We start from the raw sequence: 23,266 nt of genomic DNA, 5'->3' as shown, positions 1-23,266 counted from the left end.
ATGTGTGGATTCTGGTTTTTGTCATGTCTGTTCCTTGATCTGTCCGCATCGGCTATATGAACCTGCACTGTTTTTACCACGCCCCTGGATTTGCCCATAATAAATCTCACTTATCTCAGCGTGTGCGTCCGCCTCCTCGCTCCCCCTTACACCTGACATGTTGTGCAAATGACAAATAAACTTGAAACTTGAAACTTGTATCCATGAATTTTAGCATCAGGTTTGAATAAAATCTTAAGGCCTGCAGGCACACAGAAAGACATGGCCTTGCTCCTGAATAATTCTGCTGGCTGGGCCCCCTGGAACCTCCACCTGATCTATATCGACCCCCCTTCACGATGTAAATAATGCATTTTGTACATACTACAGTTTGGAGATAATACAGTCAGGGCACACTTCAAGTACTTCAAGTACATTCTAATCAATACCACTGTAATTTAGGTAAGATATTTTTGGCTGCTAGTTTCTTCACTATCTGAAGGATCTGCACAATGCTTACACAATAAACAGACTTTCTACCTTTTTTTAATGCACCATTTAATAATATGCTTTATATGATCCAGTTTGATTGATCATTAAAACAGATGATGACAACTACCAGTTTAAAATGGTAAAACAAATGAACTCAATTATTCCAGGCTGTTAAACTTAGTAAAAACTCATATACCATAAACAGCATAAATAATCAATCCATCCATCCATCCATCCATTTTCTAAGCCGCTTCTCCGTCAGGGTCGCGGGGAGCATAAATAATAACCTTATTATTTTTTTTTCCTAGAATTTCCTTTCTCAGGATTTAAATTCTATTTTCATGCTTTTGCAATGCTTAAGATCCCTCTGTTTAATTTTCTTCAATATTCTTCTTTATTAGTCACAGTTTTTGGCTGAAAAAATATGAACTGCATTTCTAACATTTTCACAATCTCTGTCGATTTTCTTCAGCTATTTCTAACATTCTCTCTTTTAGACAACAGATTGTGTTTAGTGAAAATGATCTTACACCTTATCTAGAATTTTCATAAACTCAGGCATCAAGAGTAGGATTTGAATACTAGCAGTAGAAAACTATACGATACAGTACCTGTCAGCGAGTGTTTCATAACGTACATCTAGATTTGAGGGCAGATATGTATATCTGCAATGACGATCTGATATGGACTGTCTGTTGGTCACACGGTCGAGAAGCATAAGTAGAAAAATAGCAGTACCATTTGACTCTGCATATCTGCTAGCGTGTGACTTATCTCTTTGAAAAGCAGGTCTAACAGGGGGGAAGGGATTTTATGTAGTCTGAATAACCTGATGTTCTTCAGACGATATCTCTTTACAAGTAGGACTGAACTCAAAATTTTCATTTGCTTTTACTACTTTAGCCAGATAACAAAGATAGAAAGACCAGATGGGCAGAATCTGCTTTCTGACATTGAGTCGTCATCAAATATTTTAGATAATACACACACACACACACACACACACACACACACACACTCATTTTCTAAGCCACTTATCCTTTTAGGCTGCAGGGGGAGCTGGAGCCATCCCAGCAGTCTTTAGGTGGAAGACAGGAAACTCCCTGGACAAAAAAGCTTATGGTAGTTATGGTAGTTATGATAGAACCTCAACTCCCTGCTATTTATGAATTCCTATCTGAACTCTGTTTTGAAGAGTGTTACTTGGACAGCGAAAGGTCTGGTTCCTTCAGTTCAGAAACCATAAAGCCCTTTTTGAGAGCTCCCCACTGACAATGTTTAAGTAGTCAGAAACTGAAATTGGGTTTATAGTGGTCTATATTCAGCAGTTTCTATGTATTTTGTTACTTACAAATTCATTTAAATATGCTAGGGTGTAAATCATCATAGAAGGCATAAAACTGCTCAAATCTCATTTCCAACTTGACATAGAGGATTCAAGTTTGTGGAAATTCACTCTGACGTGTTTCCTTTATGTGGATGCAAAAATGGACAAAGGTAGGTTTCATTTTACAGTTTTAGCCACATTATTGTTATATGATTATATTTTGCATGATTATACAGCAAGAGAGCTAAGTCTCTTGAGGTAATTCATTCTGGTTCACTCGTTTGGTAACTGTGCGCCAATTCAGCTTTAGTTTGTGTGCTCATTTCAGCATTTCACCCGATTTTCTAAGTAGAGAACTGTGATTGAGGTCTGGTGATTTTGCTGGTCGGTTAAAGAGTCCCAGTGTTCCATTACGTCTGTTGAGTCAGTCACATTTAGACACCCTACAGGTTCCATCCTGGAATTTGGGATTGTCAGTGTTGTGTTCTGCTTGGCAGGAAGCACAATGATTGTGGTAAGAATAGGCTAAAATAGATAGGAACTCTTAAGAAAGTGGTGTAGTCTTTCCCTTACAGACAATTTAGTCACTAGGAGTGCACATCTCAGACATGATGATCTGTCTCACACTCTCAGAAACAAAGCTGTGAAACCATCATTGACCATCATTGAAACCATCAAACCCTCCATGTGCTCGCCAGAGGTAGCCTGCTTGTAAGTGTATTTGGAGTCAATGAGTTTTGTGTTATTTTACTAAGTACAGGGAAATTATTGGATGTGGTCGTCAACCATGTGTCAATCTGTGCGACTTAGAGTTTAGGTAGAAATTTTCTAGAGTGATCCTCTAAGACCTTCAAGCCTTCTTAGCTCAGCTAGCCAGTTCTCTTTTTGTTTCCTTTAGCAATCTTTTTTTTTCCTTTTTCATAACAATATTGATCCAACAGAATTTCTGAAAAAATCTATAATTTTGTCTCGGTCTAAAGAAATAAGGGTAACACTTTATTTGAAGGCTGCCTACATAAGGGCTTCATGACGCATTCATAAGCACTGAATAATGTGTTTATGAAGCACTACTTGAACATTTATTAAGTGCTTATGTCGGTTCTCGCAACCTGACATAAGATGTTTTATGAAATAAATGACATTGTACTTACCATCTTATCTTATGTCTATCAAATTGGTGCTCTGAGATAAGCTGATGGTTTAAGTGTACTGTGGTGTTATCTTACGTAGTGATCAATGACTAATGGCTATAAAACTGTATAAGGAGTGACATGAGGAGTCCAATAAAGACCCTCTACACTAGGAATCCCCAATGTTTGCTCCACATGCACTGCTGCTGGTTAAACTGCTGCAGTATTCCATTCAATGTAGGTCTTTCTGGGGTAGGTGGCTCTGTGGGCATTAGAGGGAGCCACACTATTTTAATCCACACTGAAAGCACAAAGCGCAGCACTGTTGTCTCCAACTGTGTCTACTGTAGACAGCAGTTGTTGACCACACTGGCTGACCAGCTTGCATGTCCACATCTAATAATACATACATTCATCCAGCTTAGACCCACTAGCTCTGTGCTTAACTGTTATGTGTCTTCCTCTTGTGTCTCTCTTTCTCTCTTTTCTACCGTCCACAGACATAGTCTGTAGTTTTTGTTGCTACAGAAAAACAGAAAACAGAAAATTCATTGTCGCAGATATAGTCTGACCTTTTGTCTTCTGTATGTGCGGAATTTTGCTCTGTGGACATGTTTAATAATTTAGGTCAGGGGTGTGGGTGCTGGTTTTGATTCCAGACAAGAAGAGCACACCTGATTTCCCTTGTTTAATCAGCCAGTTTCAGTCTTTGAACAAGTGATCATGTGAGCTCCTGTTTCGTTGCAATGAAAACCGTATTGAAGGAATAACATTTCTACAAATTCATTTTATCTGAAAACTTCAACAATTCTAGGCTCCAGCACCCCCCGCGACCCTGACGGAGAAGCGGCTTAGAAAATGGATGGATGGATGGATGGACTTCAACAATTCTCACTCATGTTCTTCTTCATCGTGAACACCATCAGACCTGCTCTGTCCATCTCCTTGAGCTTCTGTCTCTCCCTCTCCTTGCCTGTGTTTAGTATCACATTATTTTTTTAATTAAACTCCGATTACAAGAACTCAGTTACTTTTCTGAGCTGCCGGAAATCTTCCACTAGGCATTAACTGAGACACTAACAAGCTAAACATATACAAAATCATCAGGTGATTGTTCCAAACTCTCAACCCCTTCAGCTTGTGAAAATAATGCTTGCATAATTGTTTATGATCTTTTTGATTTCTTTTAAGATGAAGATGAAAGATTTAGATTTGCCATGAATTTACTTTTTAAAATAAAGAAATGTTTTCATATCACTACTCTGAAGAGTTTTAGACCAAAAGCAGAGACTTATTTACTTATTATTTAAGACACTTTCGTAGACTTATTTTAGACACACTCCTGCATTTTAGAGCCGGAAGTGAAACTGCTTTCCTGTCCTTCATGTCCACATGGTGAGTGGTTAGATCCCACTGTTTTGGAAGAAATGAATCTCAAAGTGTTTATCCTAAAAAGTTGTCACTACTGAAGCACATATTTTTCTAAGTAAACTTTTTTTTCATGTTTATTGAAAAATATTGTGATTTTATGTGTGTACAACTGTTAAAAGCTGTGTTTATAAGATATGTACTGGCTAGTATTTTTAAATCATGCTCAAAATTGCTAAAATTGTTGATAAATGACATAGCACTGTATGACCAAAATTACTGGAGTATAAATTTAAAATATGAATTCTAAATACAATATTCTACTTTTGGTCATGTGATTTGTTAGCTAAAAATCAATGTCAATGTCTGAATATTAAAATTTGCATGTTAGTTGGCTCAAGACCAGCTGTTAAAGCAGCATTGAGAACATAGATTAGTTTACAGCCTCAAAAATGTAATGAGAAACCAGAAAGATCCGTGTGGCTTTGTTGTTTACCAGTGATCTCACATTGAACATCAGAGAGTAAGTAAATTCTTCCTGATTCATTTGATTGACCTTTTTATTTGAAGATCATGTATTAAAGTATAAATACACCCTGGACTGCATGTATATAGGAATAACATCATTTTATCAGCAGCAATGTTTTTAACTCTGTTTTGGTTTGGAGTTTAAGTTAAAATGTGAATGTAATACTAATGCTATTTTTTTATGTTTCTGGAATTTCTGGAAAATGTCCAAATCCCAGTCCTTAACATGTTTATTTTAGTGCTTTTCCTTCCAGCAACTCACTTAACAATCCATGTAGAAGGTTTAAATGGACTCACAGGCAGACTAAATGTTCTAAGAGTACAGTTTCTCATTAAACTCATGAGGAAGGAGGAAGTATGTTTTTAGAATAACTGTGAGATAAACCAAGGTAATCTCCCCGACTTAAAGCTGAAAAATGTTATAGTTCTTGTTGTGTGTATCTGCTGTGCCAGTAAGGCTGCTGTTATCCTGCTCAACAGGACTTGCTACTTGACTTGCTACTTTAAATCTAAGCACCATAACAAAAACATGTAAATACATTTTTTTTTACTAGGTAAAAATGTAATCATTTAACACCAATAGCTCCCACCAGAATTATTCACACTTGGTAAAGAAGTGCAAAGGCTTTAAGAGAGCAGAGGCTTTAAAAAAATATTCATGTTACACTGAAAATGTAAGAGCAATGTGACTTTCCAGTGAGTTAAAATTGTTCAAAGAATAATTCTGTGGGAATTTTTGCCCATTTATCCAGAAGAGCATTTGCTAGGTCAGACACTGGTGTTGGATGAGAGGCCTGGCTTGCAATCTCCATTCTAGTTCATCAAAAAGGTGTTTGATGGGGTTGAGATCAGGGCTCTGTGAGGGCCAGTCAACACCAACTGACCCAGCCACGCCTTTCTGGAGCTTGCTTTGTGCACTGGGGCATAGTCAAGCTGGTACAGAAAGGGTCTTCCCCAAATGTCTTAGTATGCTGAAGCATTAAGATTTCCCATCACTAGAACCAAGGGTCCTAGGCCAACCCCTGAAAAACAACCCCTAGGCATTATCCCTCCTCCACCAAACTTTACAGTTAACACAATGCAGTCAGATAGGTAGCATTCTCCTGACATTCACCAAACCCAGACTCATCTATCAGACTGCCAGATAGGGAAGCATGATTCACCACTCTACAGAACACGTTTCCACTGTTTCAGAGTCCAGAGGTGGCATACTTTACAAAACTCCATTTGACACCTGGCATTGTGTTTGGTGATGTAAGGCAGTTTTTGTGCTGATGTTAATGCCAGAGGAGGTTATTGAGTCAGCAGAGAATTTGGCGACTTTCATGCACTTCATGGCTGTGTTGCTGTGGTTCCTAAACGCTTCCACTTTTCAATAATATCACTCAAAGTTGATTGTGAAATATCTTGGAGGGAAGAACTTTTGCGAACTGAATTGGTGGAACAGTGTCGTCCTATTACAGAAGTGTGCTCCAATTCAGTGATCTCTTTAGAACGATCCATTCTTTTACAAATGTTTGTAAAAGCAGACTGCATGAGTAGGTCCTTGATTTTGTACACCTGTGGCAATAGGACTAAATGAGACATCTGAATTCAGTGATTAAAGGTTGTGTCCTAATACTTTCATCCATCTAGTGTACGTCTGTTACATCTGCACTTTGCCGTTCCCTTGTGATTTAATGAAAAAAGAGTGTTGAAAGAATCAGAGACACAGTGTGTCTTGAGGGTGAGTCTTAGAAGTCTTACATTGTATGGTTTCTAAAACTACCTCTCTCTTTTTCTCTGCAGCATATTGTGTGTTGAGATGTTATGGTAGAGGCATGTCTAAGAAGGCGATGTGCTCGACTGACTTTATCTGCCACTGTCCATCAAGCACACACTTCATCCTGCATGGTCCCCTCAAGTCTACAGCACCCCTCCCCCACCATTGTTTACTATGTAATAATATTGATGGTTGTATTGATTTCTTAAATTTAATCTGGGATTCTTGTATCCTCCAGATTTATTTTCCCCAGATCTTCTTCTTGTGCATGTGATGTAAATGTGTAAAGATTTATGATGGTCCAAAAACACGCCAGCAAAATCTGCCTCTGACTTTGAGTTACTTTTTCAGGCTTCACAATGAGACTCGCAGCAGTGCACACACAACATGTTTTAGCATGTGTTTTTCCTCTTGTGACTCAGTGATGCTACTTAATCTAAAAAATTCAAAGATTACAAAATACCAAACAGTTACAGTATTTAAGTAAAAAGAAAGCCTTCCATGGAAAGAGAAGAAAGACTCTATTAATAAAATATAAAAACATTATGTAGAAAAACAAGCTTTTAAATGGGAGTGTCTATCAGGCTCAGTTTTACTGCAAGAGAGACTAGAAGGAGAATTATTAAATAATGTAAGAAATATTGCAATACTGGCAACACATCATCTTTGTCGTGATGTATGCCGTACCTGTGCCTCACACTTATTTAGTGGAAAGAAATTACTTTTATGCCTGTTTTCCCACTGATCTGGCACCTCGAATAATCACCTGTGTGCAGCCCACCTACCTATGTCCTTAGTTTAATCTGTCTGTAAGCTTCTTAATGAAAGAATGACCTTATTGACTACTAGATCTAGCTCATGATAATCTAAGAGCGATGATTCAGCTAAACCAATTCAAATTAACCAACATTTGCATTGATTCCTGTATTGAGCAAATACATTTAAAATGCATGGGCTAACTTACTAAACCTTACTGCCAGGAAGGAATAAAACTAATCAAAACTTAGTCAGCTAGTTATATAGGAGACTCCTTTTTTCTGGTAATGAAGTCTCGCTCCTCATCCTCGCTGAGTCATTCTTTGTCGTTAGCTTTCCATTGTACATCATAAAGTTTTCATGAACATCATACAGTTCCGTCTGTATCTAGATCTTGGTCTAGAATGTAGAATTTCCCAAGAGACCAGGAATGCCTTTGCACGCAATCATTATCATTCATCGTTTCCTTATGTACAGTAGATTACCCTGAAATACTACATTCTAGAGTTTACAAGGAAATTCATCATTTTCTCTGAGTAAAAGCCAGTACACTAACAATTACAAATCAATTTACAACATAAAATATCAGCCTTCACATAGCAGCATTTCTTATTTTGTTGATACGTTTGATTCAGAAGCAAAAACTGTATTGAGGAGATTATCAGAGCTTTTAATGTTAATCGGAAACTGATCATCAGATAAAAACAAGATAGCAGTTTCATTTAAAGTGCTGTACCCAAGACTAAACTCTTCTAACATCAGATATAATGACAACTGATACGAGTTCTAAGTGCTTCTACACAATTACTACTCATGTTATGTATAACCCCATTTCCATAAAGTTGGGACGCTGAACAAAATGTAAATAAAAAACAGAAAGCAATGATGGCCAGATCATTTTAACTCTATATTTAATTGAAAATAGAACTAATAGAATATACTACATGTTGAAAATGAAAAATATTGTTTTTTTGTAAACATTTGAATTTGATGCCTGTTTAAAAAAAGTTGGGACAGGAGCAACAAAAGACTGGTAAATTTGTTGTGTAATACTAAAGAAATACCTGGTGAAACATCTGACAACTAATTAGGTTCATTGGCGACAGGTAGGTAACATGATTGGGTATAAAAAGAGCATCTCAGAGAGTCTTTCAGAAGTAAAGATGAGGAGGGTTCACCACTCTGTGGCGGACTACATGGGCAAATAGTGCAACAATTCACTAATGATGTCTCTCAATGTAAAATAGCAATGACCCTGGAGATTTCATGTATGTAATATCATTAAAAGATTCAGAGAATCCAGAGAATTTCCTGTATGCAAGAGACAAGGCCATAAAACAGTACTGGATGGATTGAACTTCAGGCCCTCGGGCAGCACTGAATAAAAAAACATACATGATTCTGTAGTGGAAATCACTGCATGGGCTCAGAAACACCTCTGAAAAACATTGTCTGTGAACACAGTTCATCGCTGCATCCACAAATGCATTTAAAACCGGCATGAGTGACTTGGACATCTGTAAAGGTGCCATTAATTCTGTATGATATATATAGATTTTGGAGCAACATATGCTGCTATCCAAACAGCATCTTTTTCAGGAAAGGTCTTACTTATTTTACCAAGACAATGTCAAACCACATTCCGCATGTATTGCAACAGCATCACTCTTTAGTAAAGGAGTTTACGTGCCAAAGTAGCCTGCCTGCAGTGCAGACCTGTCACCCACTGAAAACTGCTGCATTATGAAACAAAACAATTCAGTTGATGCTGCTCTGCGGGGCTTAGATTGACTTAATTAGTTTGTGTTTGTACCGTTTTTTTCATCCTATTCCCCATCCTAACTATTATTACAGCTGGAGTGAATTTAAAATACAGTAATAATCTTCTCACTTTAGTCATATTATACCAACTTTACACAATAGCTATTATAGTACTCTTATAACATGGTGTTATAATGTAAAGAAATGATAGGATTGTCATAGTACCTTTCTGTCCTGTTGTAGTATAAGAGAAAGGAAACCGTTTACCAGGAAAACTGAGCAAATCCCAGTTGTTTACTTCCATTAACCACTTAATAATGACAAAGAACGAGCATTGATATGTTCTGCAGTTGTATTTGCACTTCTTTTTTTATCTCTGCCCATTTCAGCTCATCTGCCCGGGTCAAATGTGAGGCTAATTAACGTTAATTAACGTTCCTGTCGGACACCACGCATACCAACTGTAAATATTCCACCAATGACCCAAGGACTGCCTGTAATTTATTTAGTTTTGTGTCCAGTTACTTTTAGACTTAATTCTATCTACTTTAATCAGAAAGTGACCAGTAAATGTGAGGCTGGGTCTTCAGTGCAGATGGTTTGAGTATAACGGTCTAACAGGCACCTGAACTTAAATGTAGTGCCACTTAAGGTGTAACGAAGCGCAAAATATGTAACTGCCATGCTCTTTTTGCATGAGAAACACTCTTAAAATTCAAATTTTAAAATGCTCAACTCCACAAGAAGCGTAAAAATGTGTATAAAATTATAGTTTGTGAAGTCGTTGTAGGACAGTAATTTAAATAACAAACACTATAAAAGTTTCATAGGCTTGTCTCACTTTCCATGAAAAAATATTTTTGTGATCAAGGCTAACTAGAAGTCTTGTCTGGATTTCAGGTTTGTCAGTCAGTGTCAGCTAATGAATGCAAAGCCAGTGGCTCAAATATTGTTATTCTAAAAGTCCTACAGATTTGTAAGGGATTATGGAGCAGTCGCCTCTGACAAGCACAAATGTGCATTGATACCTGTTATTTATAAATAATACATTTTGAGAGTTTCAGTGTTTGCTGATCACTCCCGTCTCTCTGAATGTGGAGGTTCAACGTTCTGATGGTGTGTCTATGAGGTACCAATTATTAAACCACCATAAGCTGAAGCCGTTATGGTCAGAGACGCTTATTTTCATCCGCATACTATGAATGCCCATGCTGATTCAAAACATTGAATTCTGTGGATGGAAAATAAGATTGAAGTACAAAACATAAGCAGGTAAAGAAGCCGCAGAAAGCAAAAGCCAACTACTGTCCTGATTACAGGTGAAACTAAAGAAAGCCTTGAGGAGGAAAGGCAAGTTACACATACATTGACCCACAACCTGAAGATATTCAGCCGAAATCAGGCTGACTTTTTCCTTCCCACTAAATGTGATAACTTGAAATTAACGCAAGATCATTTGTTTTTACTTTAATGTGAGATTTACAATGGGTTCATTTGTTTTTCAGTATGTTGCAGGTAAACGCATCATCACTGGCTCCTGTTGTCAACTTTTATATCCACCCTTATATGTTCCAGTTGGCGCAGGCTGTAAAAGGCCTTTGGTGTTGGAGCAATATGGAGCATTTTTTTCTTATTCGGCCTTGCGGCTCCACTCCTCTAGATCCTGAGGCAAGTCAGTTGCTGGCCTACAGGTACACGTGACCCAGTGAAGACGCTCTTGTAAATTTGTGAAGAAGCGTAGGGTTGGTCTGCCCTTTTTGTTTGGCCTGCTGGACTTTGTTATTGGTAGTGTAGTGAGGGTAGTGCTTTTGTTTTTGCAATTTATTTTTCCCCTTTTTTTGTTAGTTTAGTTAGGTTTTTTTTTTTCAGGGTCTTTTTTTGTTATTTTGGGCTTTGGGCCTCCCTGAAGTTATGTTTCCTTTATTTTTTGGTTTCCTTGCTTCAGTTGCTGAAATGATGAAAATAATGCTGAAAATAATTTTGATGACTGGATAAAAGTGCAAAGCATCAAATAAATTGACAATCTTTATTTGATGGGTTTCTTATTATTATTATTATTATTTATTAATTCAAATTTTTATTCTTTGCTCTGGTCTGGCGTCTGACCGGGCAGTCTTGCTTCCTTTTTGTGTGTCGTACCCCTAGCACACGTAACAAGATTAAGATTAAGTGGCCGTTATTAGTCCCACAACAGGGAAATTTCACCTCCACATTTAACCCATCCATGAATTGAAACACCACACACACACACACTAGTGGGCAGTGAGCACACTTGCCCGGAGCGGTGGGCAGCCCTATCCACAGCGCCCAGGGAGCAGTTGGGGATTAGGTGTCTTGCTCAAGGACACCTCAGTCATGTGCTGTCAGCTCTGGGGATTGAACCGGCAACCTTCCAGTCACGAGGCTGGATCCCTAACCTCCAGCCCACGACTGCCACTAACAAGATATATTTATTTAATTAATTTAATTATTCATTCACTTTAATAATCCTAGGCTATACATCACAACAAAAGGTGGCAAACATCTTTATAAAACAAGTGAAATAGGTGCTACTTAGAAGTTTCAGTTTGTGGAAATTCACATTGTGAAGTGCTTCCTACAGTTTGTATGCAACAATGTTTAAAAGTCACACAATGCACTTTTCAGCCTTCTATATTAGCCACATTATTATTGCATGATTACATTTTACACAAATAATGATGCGTCATGCTTGGCAATGATAGTTTTAAAATTTCTAGGATGCGCATCTCAAACCTCACAATGCTTTGATTGGATTATGATATTTTAGAAAACAATAAAAACTTACAGAATCAGTGACTTGAGAACTTATACAATACCAGAATATAATACAAGCAATACAATAAGTGTTTAAATTTGTACTTTTATAATTTTATTTTGGATAAATGAGCACATATTATGATAACTTTTAATCAGTCATAACACTGATGTATACATTGTGACAAATCAGCTTTACAGAGTCATGGACCCAGATCCCTAATTATTAAGCCAAGAGTAGCAGTGGCAAAGCAAACACACCCGAGAGGACATCTGAAAAACCCCTGAGAATCAACTGTTCGTGCGGAGACACAGACAGGGAGCTGACAGAATGTTAAACAGATGTGATCAAAGCACATCATCTAGTGTCAAGTTGTTGATTAATCAGTCTCTTAGCGAGGGACAGAAGAGCTGTGGAAAAACTACCCAGAAGAATCTGAAACTATGAGTTCATCCCTTGTGGCTTCAAGTGGACTGGCATACAGAATGTCTCTGTAAGCTGAATGAAAATAGCCTTTGTTATGGTGGCTCATTTTTGTAGGTTTCAGTTTGAATTGATGACTAGACTGTATGTAAACACACTCAGGATGCACTGTGAGCAGATTAAAATCAGATCACTCAAACATATTCAGAGCTGGTAAGAGGCAGAAAATTGACCTACAGCTAATGTTTAAATGTGTTTTATGTGTTTTCATTATTCTTATACAATTACACATACACACACACACACACACACACACACACACACACACACACACACACACACACACAATGTCTAAGCCACTTATTCTCCTGGGGTGCTGGGGCCTATCCCAGGGCTCTTTGGGTGGAAGGCAGGAAACACCCTGGACAGGTCTGTATGCAATTATGTGAGTGAAAAGGCATCTGTTGAGCGCTGACTAGGTGAGAGGATAAACGACAAAATGAAAGATGAAGGATATTTGAAGCTGAACCAAGAGCCTTAGTGCACTCCAGGCCAATTAAAGCGTCCAGACCAAACTCGTCCACTCATACAGTAATTGGGAAAACAAAAGTAAAAGATACTTTTTATGTGGGAAGAGTACAATGGGATCTCATCTGGTCACACTGGGGATGCAACAGTAAAATGTAGATGGAATCCAGCCAGCTGTGATCCGCAAAGCATATACAGGTTCTGGATTCTCTGTCTTGTGACAATGGATCACTTTTTTCTGCATGCAAACAACACTCCAAATGTTTAACACAATTGGTTGCTCATCTCTGCCACACTTTCATGCATTAGGATTATTCATAGCTTGAGTATCTAAACAGAGAAAGTTGTCAACCATATAAAATCTATAACTTACTATAAAATCTGTTAGCTGGGACTGCATTCAGTAGGTTATATAAACCTGAAACTTGGTCATGAACTCTTAAAGTCAATCTGAAGTCAACATAAAACTTTTAACTCTCACGCTGAAAACTTCTGTATTTTGTGTTGTTTCAGTGAAGAGTTACAAACTATTTATGCTGTTTTTGTCAGATTTTATCAGTGATTTTAAATATGTTTTAAAATGTGTGGCTTCATTATGGCTTTTGGTTTATAGATCTCTCGCCATTCAGTTTAAGTGTAAATAACTTCGGCCGTTGCCAAAGATGGCCATCAAATGGACTGACTTTGTGCACACACGCTCACATACACACACACACACACACACACACACATGCACACACACATATGCACACACACACACACACATGCATACACACCATCACAAACACACACACACATATGCACACACACATGCACACACACATACACACCAACACAAACACACACACACAAACACACCTATGCACACGTACACACACACACACACATTCATATGCACACACACAAACACACACACATATGCACACACACATACATATGTGCACACAAACACACACACACACACACACACATATGCACACACACACACACGCACACACATGCGCACACACACACACACACCAACAAACACACTCACATGCACACACACAAACATACACATATGGACACACATACAAATACACACATGTACACTCTTGCTCAGACACAGTGGTAACCTTGGTAACAAAAAAGTCTTTTTTGTTATGCTTTTGTAAATGTCCTGTCCTGCTCACCAGCGCTACGTATTAAAGAGTAAAAATACATCTTCAAATCAAGCTTTTAACAAATAACCAAGCATGTTTCAGAAACTACAGAAAACATACATCAAAGTCTTTTTTTCAAATTATTATTTTTTCTGACTTTTCTGCCAAACAGATTCTGTTCATCGTCAGAGAATCTGACTTCTTGTTCTTTTTGAAACGCCTGCTTTTCCCGATCGAATCAAACTCTGAAGAATAAAATTGTCCTACTCATTTCCAGCCTGAGTAACTGGGCCACTTCAGCTCCAACAAAACAAAGTGAAACGTTTCTTTAAAGGGAAACAAGGTGTGTTGAAAACTGGGAGGCCATGCTAAGAGTTCTTTGTGAAGAATTTTCTGAGCCTGATGAAATGGGTTTAAATGCAAGTTTAATATTTCAAAATATGCCTTCTAACACCTGTAACTGTTGCGTTCACAAAGCTGCAGCTTCATATTTGTAGAGGACTTTATTAGAATCCTTTTTGTGCACTGCCTTTTAAATACAAAGGGATTCATATACACATCACTGCTGATTGGATAACATCTCTGACACACGCAACAAACGAGAGAGAGAGCGCGTACCTCAAAGCCAGTTGGACACAGTTTAGATGAATCTTATTGTTCAGCCAGATAACTGAAGAAAAACGATGCACAGCGTGTTGAGACTGAATGTGCCCATGGTTTCCCCTGGAAGTTGCTTTAAGGGAGAAAATCAGAAAGTGTTCTGAATTCTGATTCAGGCCCCTGTCTCGTCTGTTTTCTACTGGCGTTTTCTAGAAGGGGACGTTACAGACATCAGACTACAGCGACAACACCATGCCAAATATTTCTCAGTTCTACACCCAATTCTATCATCAATCTGCATGTTATTTCAACAAACCATGCCAAATCAAATTGGTATCTCTTTTAAGTATCTTTCCTCGCCATAAATGTACTCTAAAAACTACACTTTAGACCAAAAACCTTGGTGTGAGCAGAATGGGCCCTAACATCGGTGCTACCAGGATTCTCAACCGGAAACTTAGATCAAATGGTTGGCTACCAGTTCATTGGAAAGAAAAGAACAGATTAAGTTGCAAATCTACACTTAGGAGTCTTAGGACATGAAATATCAAACAAGTAGACATAATTGCAGATCATTAATTCTTAAATCTCTGTTGTGACTTGACACTGTTAAAATAAAAAAAAATAAAAAAAAACAATTCTGATTGGAAGTGGTCCACCAACTTAATCACTTTCAGTGAGAGGCTAAGCAACTGTACTCCTCTTCTATGTGTGTGATCTCAAAAGAGTAGATGTCATCATATTTTCTTGTTAAGTACTTTCTCAGCCGACAGGCAGCCTGAACAGGAGATAAATGAAGAAAGATCAATAATAAACAAAAGAATCAAATCAGTTATATATATCAGTAATAAAAATTGAGAGAGTCTGATGGTAATGTTCTCAGCTGAAGGAAACTTTTATTAATGACATTCAGTACTCACTTCATACAGCGCATGCTTACGTTCCTCTTCTGTCGAATCTTCTGGGGCAAGAAGCTCCACCTCCAGGTTGCTTATTACTGTGAAAACATCTACAGAGAGAAGGTACGTCATATCAGTATGATACGTCGATAACCATACATACACATGCACACAAACTCATACTGTACCTTTATGGGAAGGAGGAGTAGTAGCACTGCGAGTGTTCGAAGATGCAGTGGAGAAAGTCACTGGATTCGGAGGAGCTGTAGTATTGAACGGAGGGTGATTGGATTCACTGGGCTGAGGTTTTGTAGTTTCTTTCACTGTAATGGGAAGTGTGGATGTATCCATAAAGAACTTAGTACTGTGGCAAATCACTGTATTTGTAATTTTTGATCATCTTGCTTCATAAACTGTCTGTGGGACAGGCTTTTTAACTTGTGTCTTATTTTGATTCTGGTGCTAAAAGTACTGAATGCACTACAATTTATTTTATGAACATTTAAACAACCATTGAGTGCAAAAATAGCTTTCCCAATTAATTTTTTTATTTTATGTGATGGAAAACCAATTGGGCTATTTTAATAACATTTTAAAAATAGCTCCTCTGATCACATCTTAAAAGCTTTCTTGGTACTACATAGAATCTTTCTGATAAGAATGTAGTCCTGGTATTCCTGAATCACTGTTTTTGTTTGTCCTAGTTGGCAATAAAAATTAATCAGAGAAGAAATAATTTTTGTGAAACTGAGTCTAAAATTTGTTAGCAGTCACTTGACAAAAAACATCAATACTTTTGTTGGATTCACCATTGCCTGGAATTCCAGATGGATTTTGTGAAAATTACCGTCAAAATAAAATACAGTATAAAAACAAAGTTGGTATTAGCATTAGAATTGTCAACATTTTAGGGAAAAATATCTTGTTCTTCAGACATTTATACGCAATAAAAAGTAGGTTTCATGTTGATGTTTTCTTGTTATAAGATTAGGTGGGCTATTGCATACTCTGGATGTTCTGAAAAAGCTATATATGTTTCCTAAAATTACTTTGAGGGAAGGTTTTAATATAAAGCATGTTAAGCTGTTTGTAAAAATGTACAAAAAGAACCACTCTCTCTTTTAAACTACGTAATGAATTCTGTGGGATAAAAAGTAATCTAACTTGTTATATTCAACTCCAATAAATAATAGAATGAAATAATAGAATGCAAAACAAAATTTTAGTGCAAATGAACAAAAGTAGTATTTTACAGCAATTGCAACATCAAAGACCTCAGTTTCCTTTCTTTAAATCAACTTCTTGCACACTATAATCTAGTCCTAGTGTGACCCTGTCATTGCTATTGTTATTGACAACCGGCAATAAAAATGGCTGTTTTTTTCTGAAATTGTATTAACAAGCACATGCCAAAATCACACTTACTTGCAGTGCTGGGGGGCTCTGCTGTGAAAGCTGTGATAGTTTCTGAAGGCACAGCTGTGGGGGTTCCTGCAGGCACAGCTGTGGGGGTTCCTGCAGGGACAGCTGTGGGGGTTTCTGCAGGCACAGCTGTGGGGGTTCCTGCAGGGACAGCTGTGGGGGTTCCTGCAGGGACAGCTGTGGGGGTTCCTGCAGAGACAGCTGTGGGGGTTCCTGCAGGCACAGCTGTGGGGGTTCCTGCAGGGACAGCTGTGGGGGTTTCTGTAAGCACAGCTGTGGAAGTTCCTGCAGGGACAGCTGTGGGGGTTTCTTCAGGCACAGCTATGGAAGTTCCTGCAGGGACAGCTGTGGAGGTTTCTGCAGGGACAGCTGTGGAGGTTTCTGCAGGCACAGCTGTGGAAGTTCCTGCAGGCACAGCTGTGGAAGTTCCTGCAGGGACAGCTGTGGAAGTTCCTGCAGGGACAGCTGTGGAGGTTTCTACAGGCACAGCTGTGGAAGTTCCTGCAGGGACAGCTGTGGAAGTTCCTGCAGGGACAGCTGTGGAGGTTTCTGCAGGGACAGCTGTGGAGGTTTCTGCAGGCACAGCTATGGAAGTTCCTGCAGGGACAGCTGTGGGGGTTTCTGCAAGCACAGCTGTGGAGGTTTCTGCAGGCACAGATGTGGGGGTTTCTGCAGGCACATCTGTGGAGGTTTCTGCAGGCACAGCTGTGGGGGTTTCAATTCATTAAATTGAATTCAATGAATAAAATGTAAAGACATCAGTAGTATAACAATAACACATTTGTAAAATAAGAAATAGAAAACTCAACTCAAATAAATACTTTGATTAAAACGAAGCAAAGCAATATTTTAGTTTATGTAAAAGAAAGCAACATTTTACATCTATTCAAATTAGCACACTTCAAATTAGCTTCTCAAATTAGCTTCTCCTGTTAATAGTGTAAAGCTAATCTTAGTGTGACTGAATTGCTGCTTTTGTTATTGATAACTGGCAATAAAAGTTCATAAAATCCCACAGTTAAATGTTCATTTTACAGAGATTCAGTTCAGCTTGTCAGTAATCACATGACAAAAGCATACTCACTTGTGTTAGTGGTGGATTCTGTAAAGGCTTCTGTGCTTCCTTGAATCGGTGTAGTAGTGACTGGAATTCCAGATAGATTATGTGTAATTAAAAATAACAATTAATGGAATGAAAGGTGAAGACGCTGAAATTAGTAAAAGAATAGTACATTATTATAAAAATGTATGGGAAATAGAAAAAAATGGAAAATAGAAAATGTATGGACATAGAAATAGAAAAACCCATGCAGGTTTCATATTGATGTTTTGTAATAAGCTTAGTGGAGCTACTTTTGTCTGGATGTTAAGAAAAAAAATTATAAAAAGACCTCCTGTGTAGCCTTTGATATTTATTGTTAAACTTATGTTCAGTAAGATAAATAACTTTCAGAAAATGCATATGTATGTATGTAAGTATAAATGTATATAAATCTTCTTACCCTGCATCATATGTGACTCAATATTCAGGATGTGCTTTTTACCTTATGCCTTGTTTCGACTGAACAACAACGGATATATTCAATAACTACAAATCTACAACTGCTGAACGTACAAAATGCCCTACAGTTTCTTTTGAGAAAACTAGAACTACACCCCTAAAAAGTGGTTCTTCAAAGGCTCTTTAGTTTAGACAATGCAGAAAGAGTTCTTTTGCATGATGTTAAACCTGATGTATATGGTTCTTTAAATAACATTTTAAAAGTGGTTCTACAGTCCTAGTGTGAGTCACTTTTTTATTCTCAATTGGAGGTAAAACAAAACAAACTCCATCAGATGAGCTTTATTTTTCTGTGAAATGTAGTTCTAAATTTGTTAATATCACATGACAAAAGAGATGCTAACTTGTGGTGGTGGTGGGTTTCAGAGTTAAAAGCTTAAATAATAAAAAAAATCAATAAAATAAACAATAATAAAAAACAACTAGTGACTACATTACTACATTATAAAAATTACTGGAAAATTACAGAACATTACAGTAAAATTTAACTGTACAGCATTTCACTGTTTAATATTCCTAAATTTGGACTAAAGTGGATTGAGTAATTTATGAAGCAGTTTTATTCAAACTGTCTCTTCTGTTATTAGAGAGTTTGAAGAAGCTCTATTGTTATCTCTCATACTTCTTATTCTTCTTCCACACCACTTAATGTACAGACTCAGTTCAAACTGCGTTCCTAAGGTCTCTGTGCGGTGACTTGTGCTCTGTATTTTTGGAGTCGGTCGGATTGGCAATTTTTAATAAATTAAGCTTAAAAACCTCCCAAAAGAATGAATGATGAAATGTTCAGAACTTCAGATTCTAACTGACATCGATGACATCACAGCAGGCCACTCAGTCTCACAGACACATCTGATCAAACAGGGAATCTGCTTTAAAATCTTTCTTTCACCTAGAAACTCCATTTCAGTTTTAAATGGTAGAGAAACTTGTCCTTTCTGAAACCTCAATATATCTCATAATTTTATCAATTAGCTTTAGAGTTATGAGCATTTGTTTGGCACTAGGCACAGAAAACTGCCCCATTCACTCCCATGTAAATTTCTCAAAATCAGAATCTGCTTATTTCAAGATTTTGTCTGTGTTTAACTCAAACATTTTCTTCTCAGTACACACAACATCATACCAAAATAATCCTTAAGGGGTCTCAGCTCACACCATCTATCCGGTTAAGCGATAGAGTAAACATTTCCCGAGTTATGACTGTTTGTTCAGAGGGTGCAAATCAGACTCAAACAAGGCTTCTCCACTAAGAGCTGCATAATAACAGAGTGACAGTTCATTTGAATGACCCCCCCCAACCCCACCCCCCCAAACACACACATCTCTCCCTCTCTCACATACACACAAGCAGACGCACACACACAGACACACGCCACACTGTTCAAACTGTGGCATACCACGTCCCACCCTGTTCAAACTGTGGCACACCATGTGCCACCCTGTTCAAACTGTGGCACACCACGTGTCACCCTGTTCAAACTGTGGCACACCACGTCCCACCCTGTTCAAACTGTGGTACACCACGTCCCACCCTGTTCAAACTGTGGCACACCACGTCCCACCCTGTTCAAACTGTGGCATACCACGTCCCACCCTGTTCAAACTGTGGCACACCATGTGCCACCCTGTTCAAACTGTGGCACACCACGTCCCACCCTGTTCAAACTGTGGTACACCACGTCCCATCCTGTTCAAACTGTGGCATACCATGTCCCACCCTGTTCAAACTGTGGCACACCACGTCCCACCCTGTTCAAACTGTGGCACACCACGTGCCACCCTGTTCAAACTGTGGCACACCACGTGCCACCCTGTTCAAACTGTGGTACACCACGTGCCATCCTGTTCAAACTGTGGCACACCACATGCCACCCTGTTCAAACTGTGGCACACTACGTGCCACCCTGTTCAAACTGTGGCACACCACGTGTCACCCTGTTCAAACTGTGGCACACCACGTCCCACCCTGTTCAAACTGTGGCACACCACGTGCCACCCTGTTCAAACTGTGGCATACCACGTCCCACCCTGTTCAAACTGTGGCACACCATGTGCCACCCTGTTCAAACTGTGGCACCCCACATCCCACCCTGTTCAAACTGTGGCACACCATGTGCCACCCTGTTCAAACTGTGGCACCCCACGTCCCACCCTGTTCAAACTGTGGTACACCACGTCCCACCCTGTTCAAACTGTGGCATACCATGTCCCACCCTGTTCAAACTGTGGCACACCACGTCCCACCCTGTTCAAACTGTGGCACACCACGTGCCACCCTGTTCAAACTGTGGCACACCACGTGCCACCCTGTTCAAACTGTGGTACACCACGTGCCACCCTGTTCAAACTGTGGCACAGTACGTGCCATCCTGTTCAAACTGTGGCACACCACATGCCACCCTGTTCAAATTGTGGCACAGTACGTGCCACCCTGTTCAAACTGTGGCACACCACGTGCCACCCTATTCAAACTGTGGCACACCACGTGCCACCCTGTTCAAACTGTATCCAATCAGCTCTCAGTGGCAGTAGAACTAGCCTCCTGGTGACCCTATTGCTGTTTTAGTGAAATACATTCTTATACTTTCCAAAATTAAAAGACAAATCATCCCCTTAGAATTATAAGAGCAGTTCTGAGATATTGAACTTCAAAGATTTCGCATTCCAAATAGCAAATCTGACACGTAAAAACATCTTTCATGCATGAAGATTACAGGAATCCTAAATTTACTCTATATGAAGTTTCCTTTAGATTATACAGTCCCAGCAGGGAGGTTAGTCTAAAGGCAGTATGAGGTTTTGTTTGTGACTCTAATGTGCCAAAATGTCTTATCTTGATTGAAAGAAGAAAAAAAAAGGTGCATGAAAAATGTTTATGTTATAATTAAGAACCCATAAATTCAAATGCATTCTATTTAATTACCGTTAAGGCTTAATATTTATCAAATTTAACACAATATGACTTTTTAAATTTTAAACTTAAAATTTTCACAGAGTTTTTTTAACTTTTTCTGAAGTCACTGAGCAGGGTGCCAACAAGACAAAGAAGCGGAACATGATTGGTCCTCCTGTGTGTGTTTAAAGTGCCGTTTGGCTCACAAATACAATCTAAAGTTGTTTTCTAGATAAAGACGTCAAAAATTCATACACATTAACCTTACAATTCCAAGGTGATCGTAACGGTGAGTCTACCTGCTGTTCCTTCCCATTTTGCGCTAATGCCGTAATTGAAAAACTGTTTGAGAGCACATGAAACCTGGCATTTTCAAGGAAATTATTCCAAGCATGGGTCCTGTCCTGCTGAAATGTATTTTTATTCTTTAGGTATGTTTAAGCATACAATTAGGAATATTTGAAGTGAAGGTTTTTCAGATAAACACTAAGAGGTTTATAAGAATGTTCTTAAATTCAGTTCTTGAAAAAACTCTTTTTAAGTCTTCAAATATTCTCTGAAGATAATCTTATAATCTATTATCTTATAAGATTTCTCTTAAGACAGTCTTCATTATTTTCTTATGTACCCTATGTTGCATTTTACCACGTACCACAGACGATGCGAGATACATTCTGCATTTTGTTATTTCTGTTCTGTATCCATTTACAGGATAGCAAAATAGAGGAAGAACATCAAACTGAGCGTTTAAGAAATGTTAAGTGATGGTGGAAAAAATAGCCAAGATGGAAAAACATCGTCTTTGGAAAATATGATGACAGATGAGGATGGGCAGCAGTGGAAGAGGCAAACAACAAATTTAGATGCTTCCCCTGTCAACTCTTACAGTCTAAGACAAGAGTGAGGCTGTCCTAAGGTTAAGGAAACATTTATGAACATAATATTTTTAAGAATACCATTTGTTCTTAGAATTATTCTTAAGAAAACAGTTAAGAAAAGAAACGTTATTTGAAGACGAACCATTTCTCATAACAATATTATTACGAATGAATTTAAGAAAAACAAACATTTAAGAAGATTATCCTTTTTAATTTGTAAAGCCGTTACAAATGCAGAAAAATAAATAAATAAATCATCTAAACTTCGTTATCTGTTATCAAATATCTGTTTAAAATATCAGAAAAGTCTTAACATCTGTCTGATGGTAAAGTGTTGCATCTCACATCACTGCGCATCCCTATAAGCAATATTAAAATGATAAACAATAAGGGTGCCTCTTAAACTGTAACAGTGAAGGACATTCTGTGAAATTGCATTGTTATGAAAAAAGCTTTATGGGGAATGTTTTGAAATTCGTTATATTTTGAACCTTTTTGAAAATGGTTCTGTATATCACCAAAAAGGGGCTCTTGTTGTTACGATGTCAAGCTTGGAACTATAGAAGAACCCTTTTGGTGTTAAACAGAACCATTTTAAAACATATTCTCCATCAGTCGGGAGAACCATTTCACCATGCATGGAATTATTTAAGCATGGAATGGTTTCGTGAAGAAATGATTGCTCTGTATAAACCCATTCCCTTTTCTAAAGAAGGATCTTATAGGAGCATAGACTACAGAAAACGTGTAAATCTCTTATTAAATATCTTGTTCCTCTGGTGTGGAATCAGCTGAGTCTCGGTCAGCTCCAGCTCTTATGAGCTTTCAGAATGGACCATCATACATCTAACAGATTTCAGACTGAAACACCCAGCAGTCCAGTTTAAAGACTGAAATATCTAGTTTTAAGATGTGAAGGAGGTGCGTTGAGATGGTCCCTTACCTGTTATATTCTGGCCAGCTACTGTGGCAAGCAGCATACCAATGAAAAGGATGGAGGAATCCATAGTGGACAAGACAGTGAGCAAGTGCTTCGGA

The 23,266-nt window shown here is 38.3% G+C and overlaps 1 protein-coding gene across 1 annotated transcript; it reads right to left on the bottom strand.

Moving 5' to 3' along the window:
* Window positions 1-15,170: 15,170 nt before the first annotated feature.
* LOC108440312 (anti-sigma-I factor RsgI2) lies at window positions 15,171-23,266 on the bottom strand. Its single transcript, XM_017719115.2, has 6 exons — window positions 23,172-23,266; window positions 17,978-18,037; window positions 16,897-17,598; window positions 15,660-15,794; window positions 15,493-15,581; window positions 15,171-15,350 (listed from the first exon to the last, which is right to left on the bottom strand). The coding sequence occupies exons 1-6, from the start codon at window positions 23,233-23,235 to the stop codon at window positions 15,246-15,248; spliced, it is 1,155 nt and encodes a 384-aa protein (XP_017574604.2). The 5' UTR covers window positions 23,236-23,266; the 3' UTR covers window positions 15,171-15,245.

Source organism: Pygocentrus nattereri, chromosome 28, assembly GCF_015220715.1.
Source record: "Pygocentrus nattereri isolate fPygNat1 chromosome 28, fPygNat1.pri, whole genome shotgun sequence".
NCBI lineage: Eukaryota > Metazoa > Chordata > Actinopteri > Characiformes > Serrasalmidae > Pygocentrus > Pygocentrus nattereri.
Note: the sequence above shows the minus strand (reverse complement) of the source record. Positions and strands in the feature narration are given on the sequence as shown.

Excerpts from the sequence above, each read along its gene's own strand:
- LOC108440312 (XM_017719115.2), bottom strand. The coding sequence starts at position 23,235 with ATGGATTCCTCCATCCTTTTCATTGGTATGCTGCTTGCCACAGTAGCT. Across the intron at positions 18,038-23,171 it reads AGCTGGCCAGAATATAACAG|TCACTACTACACCGATTCAA; the intron begins GTAAGGGACCAT and ends CTGGAATTCCAG. Across the intron at positions 17,599-17,977 it reads AGAATCCACCACTAACACAA|CTGTGCCTGCAGAAACCTCC; the intron begins GTGAGTATGCTT and ends AAACCCCCACAG.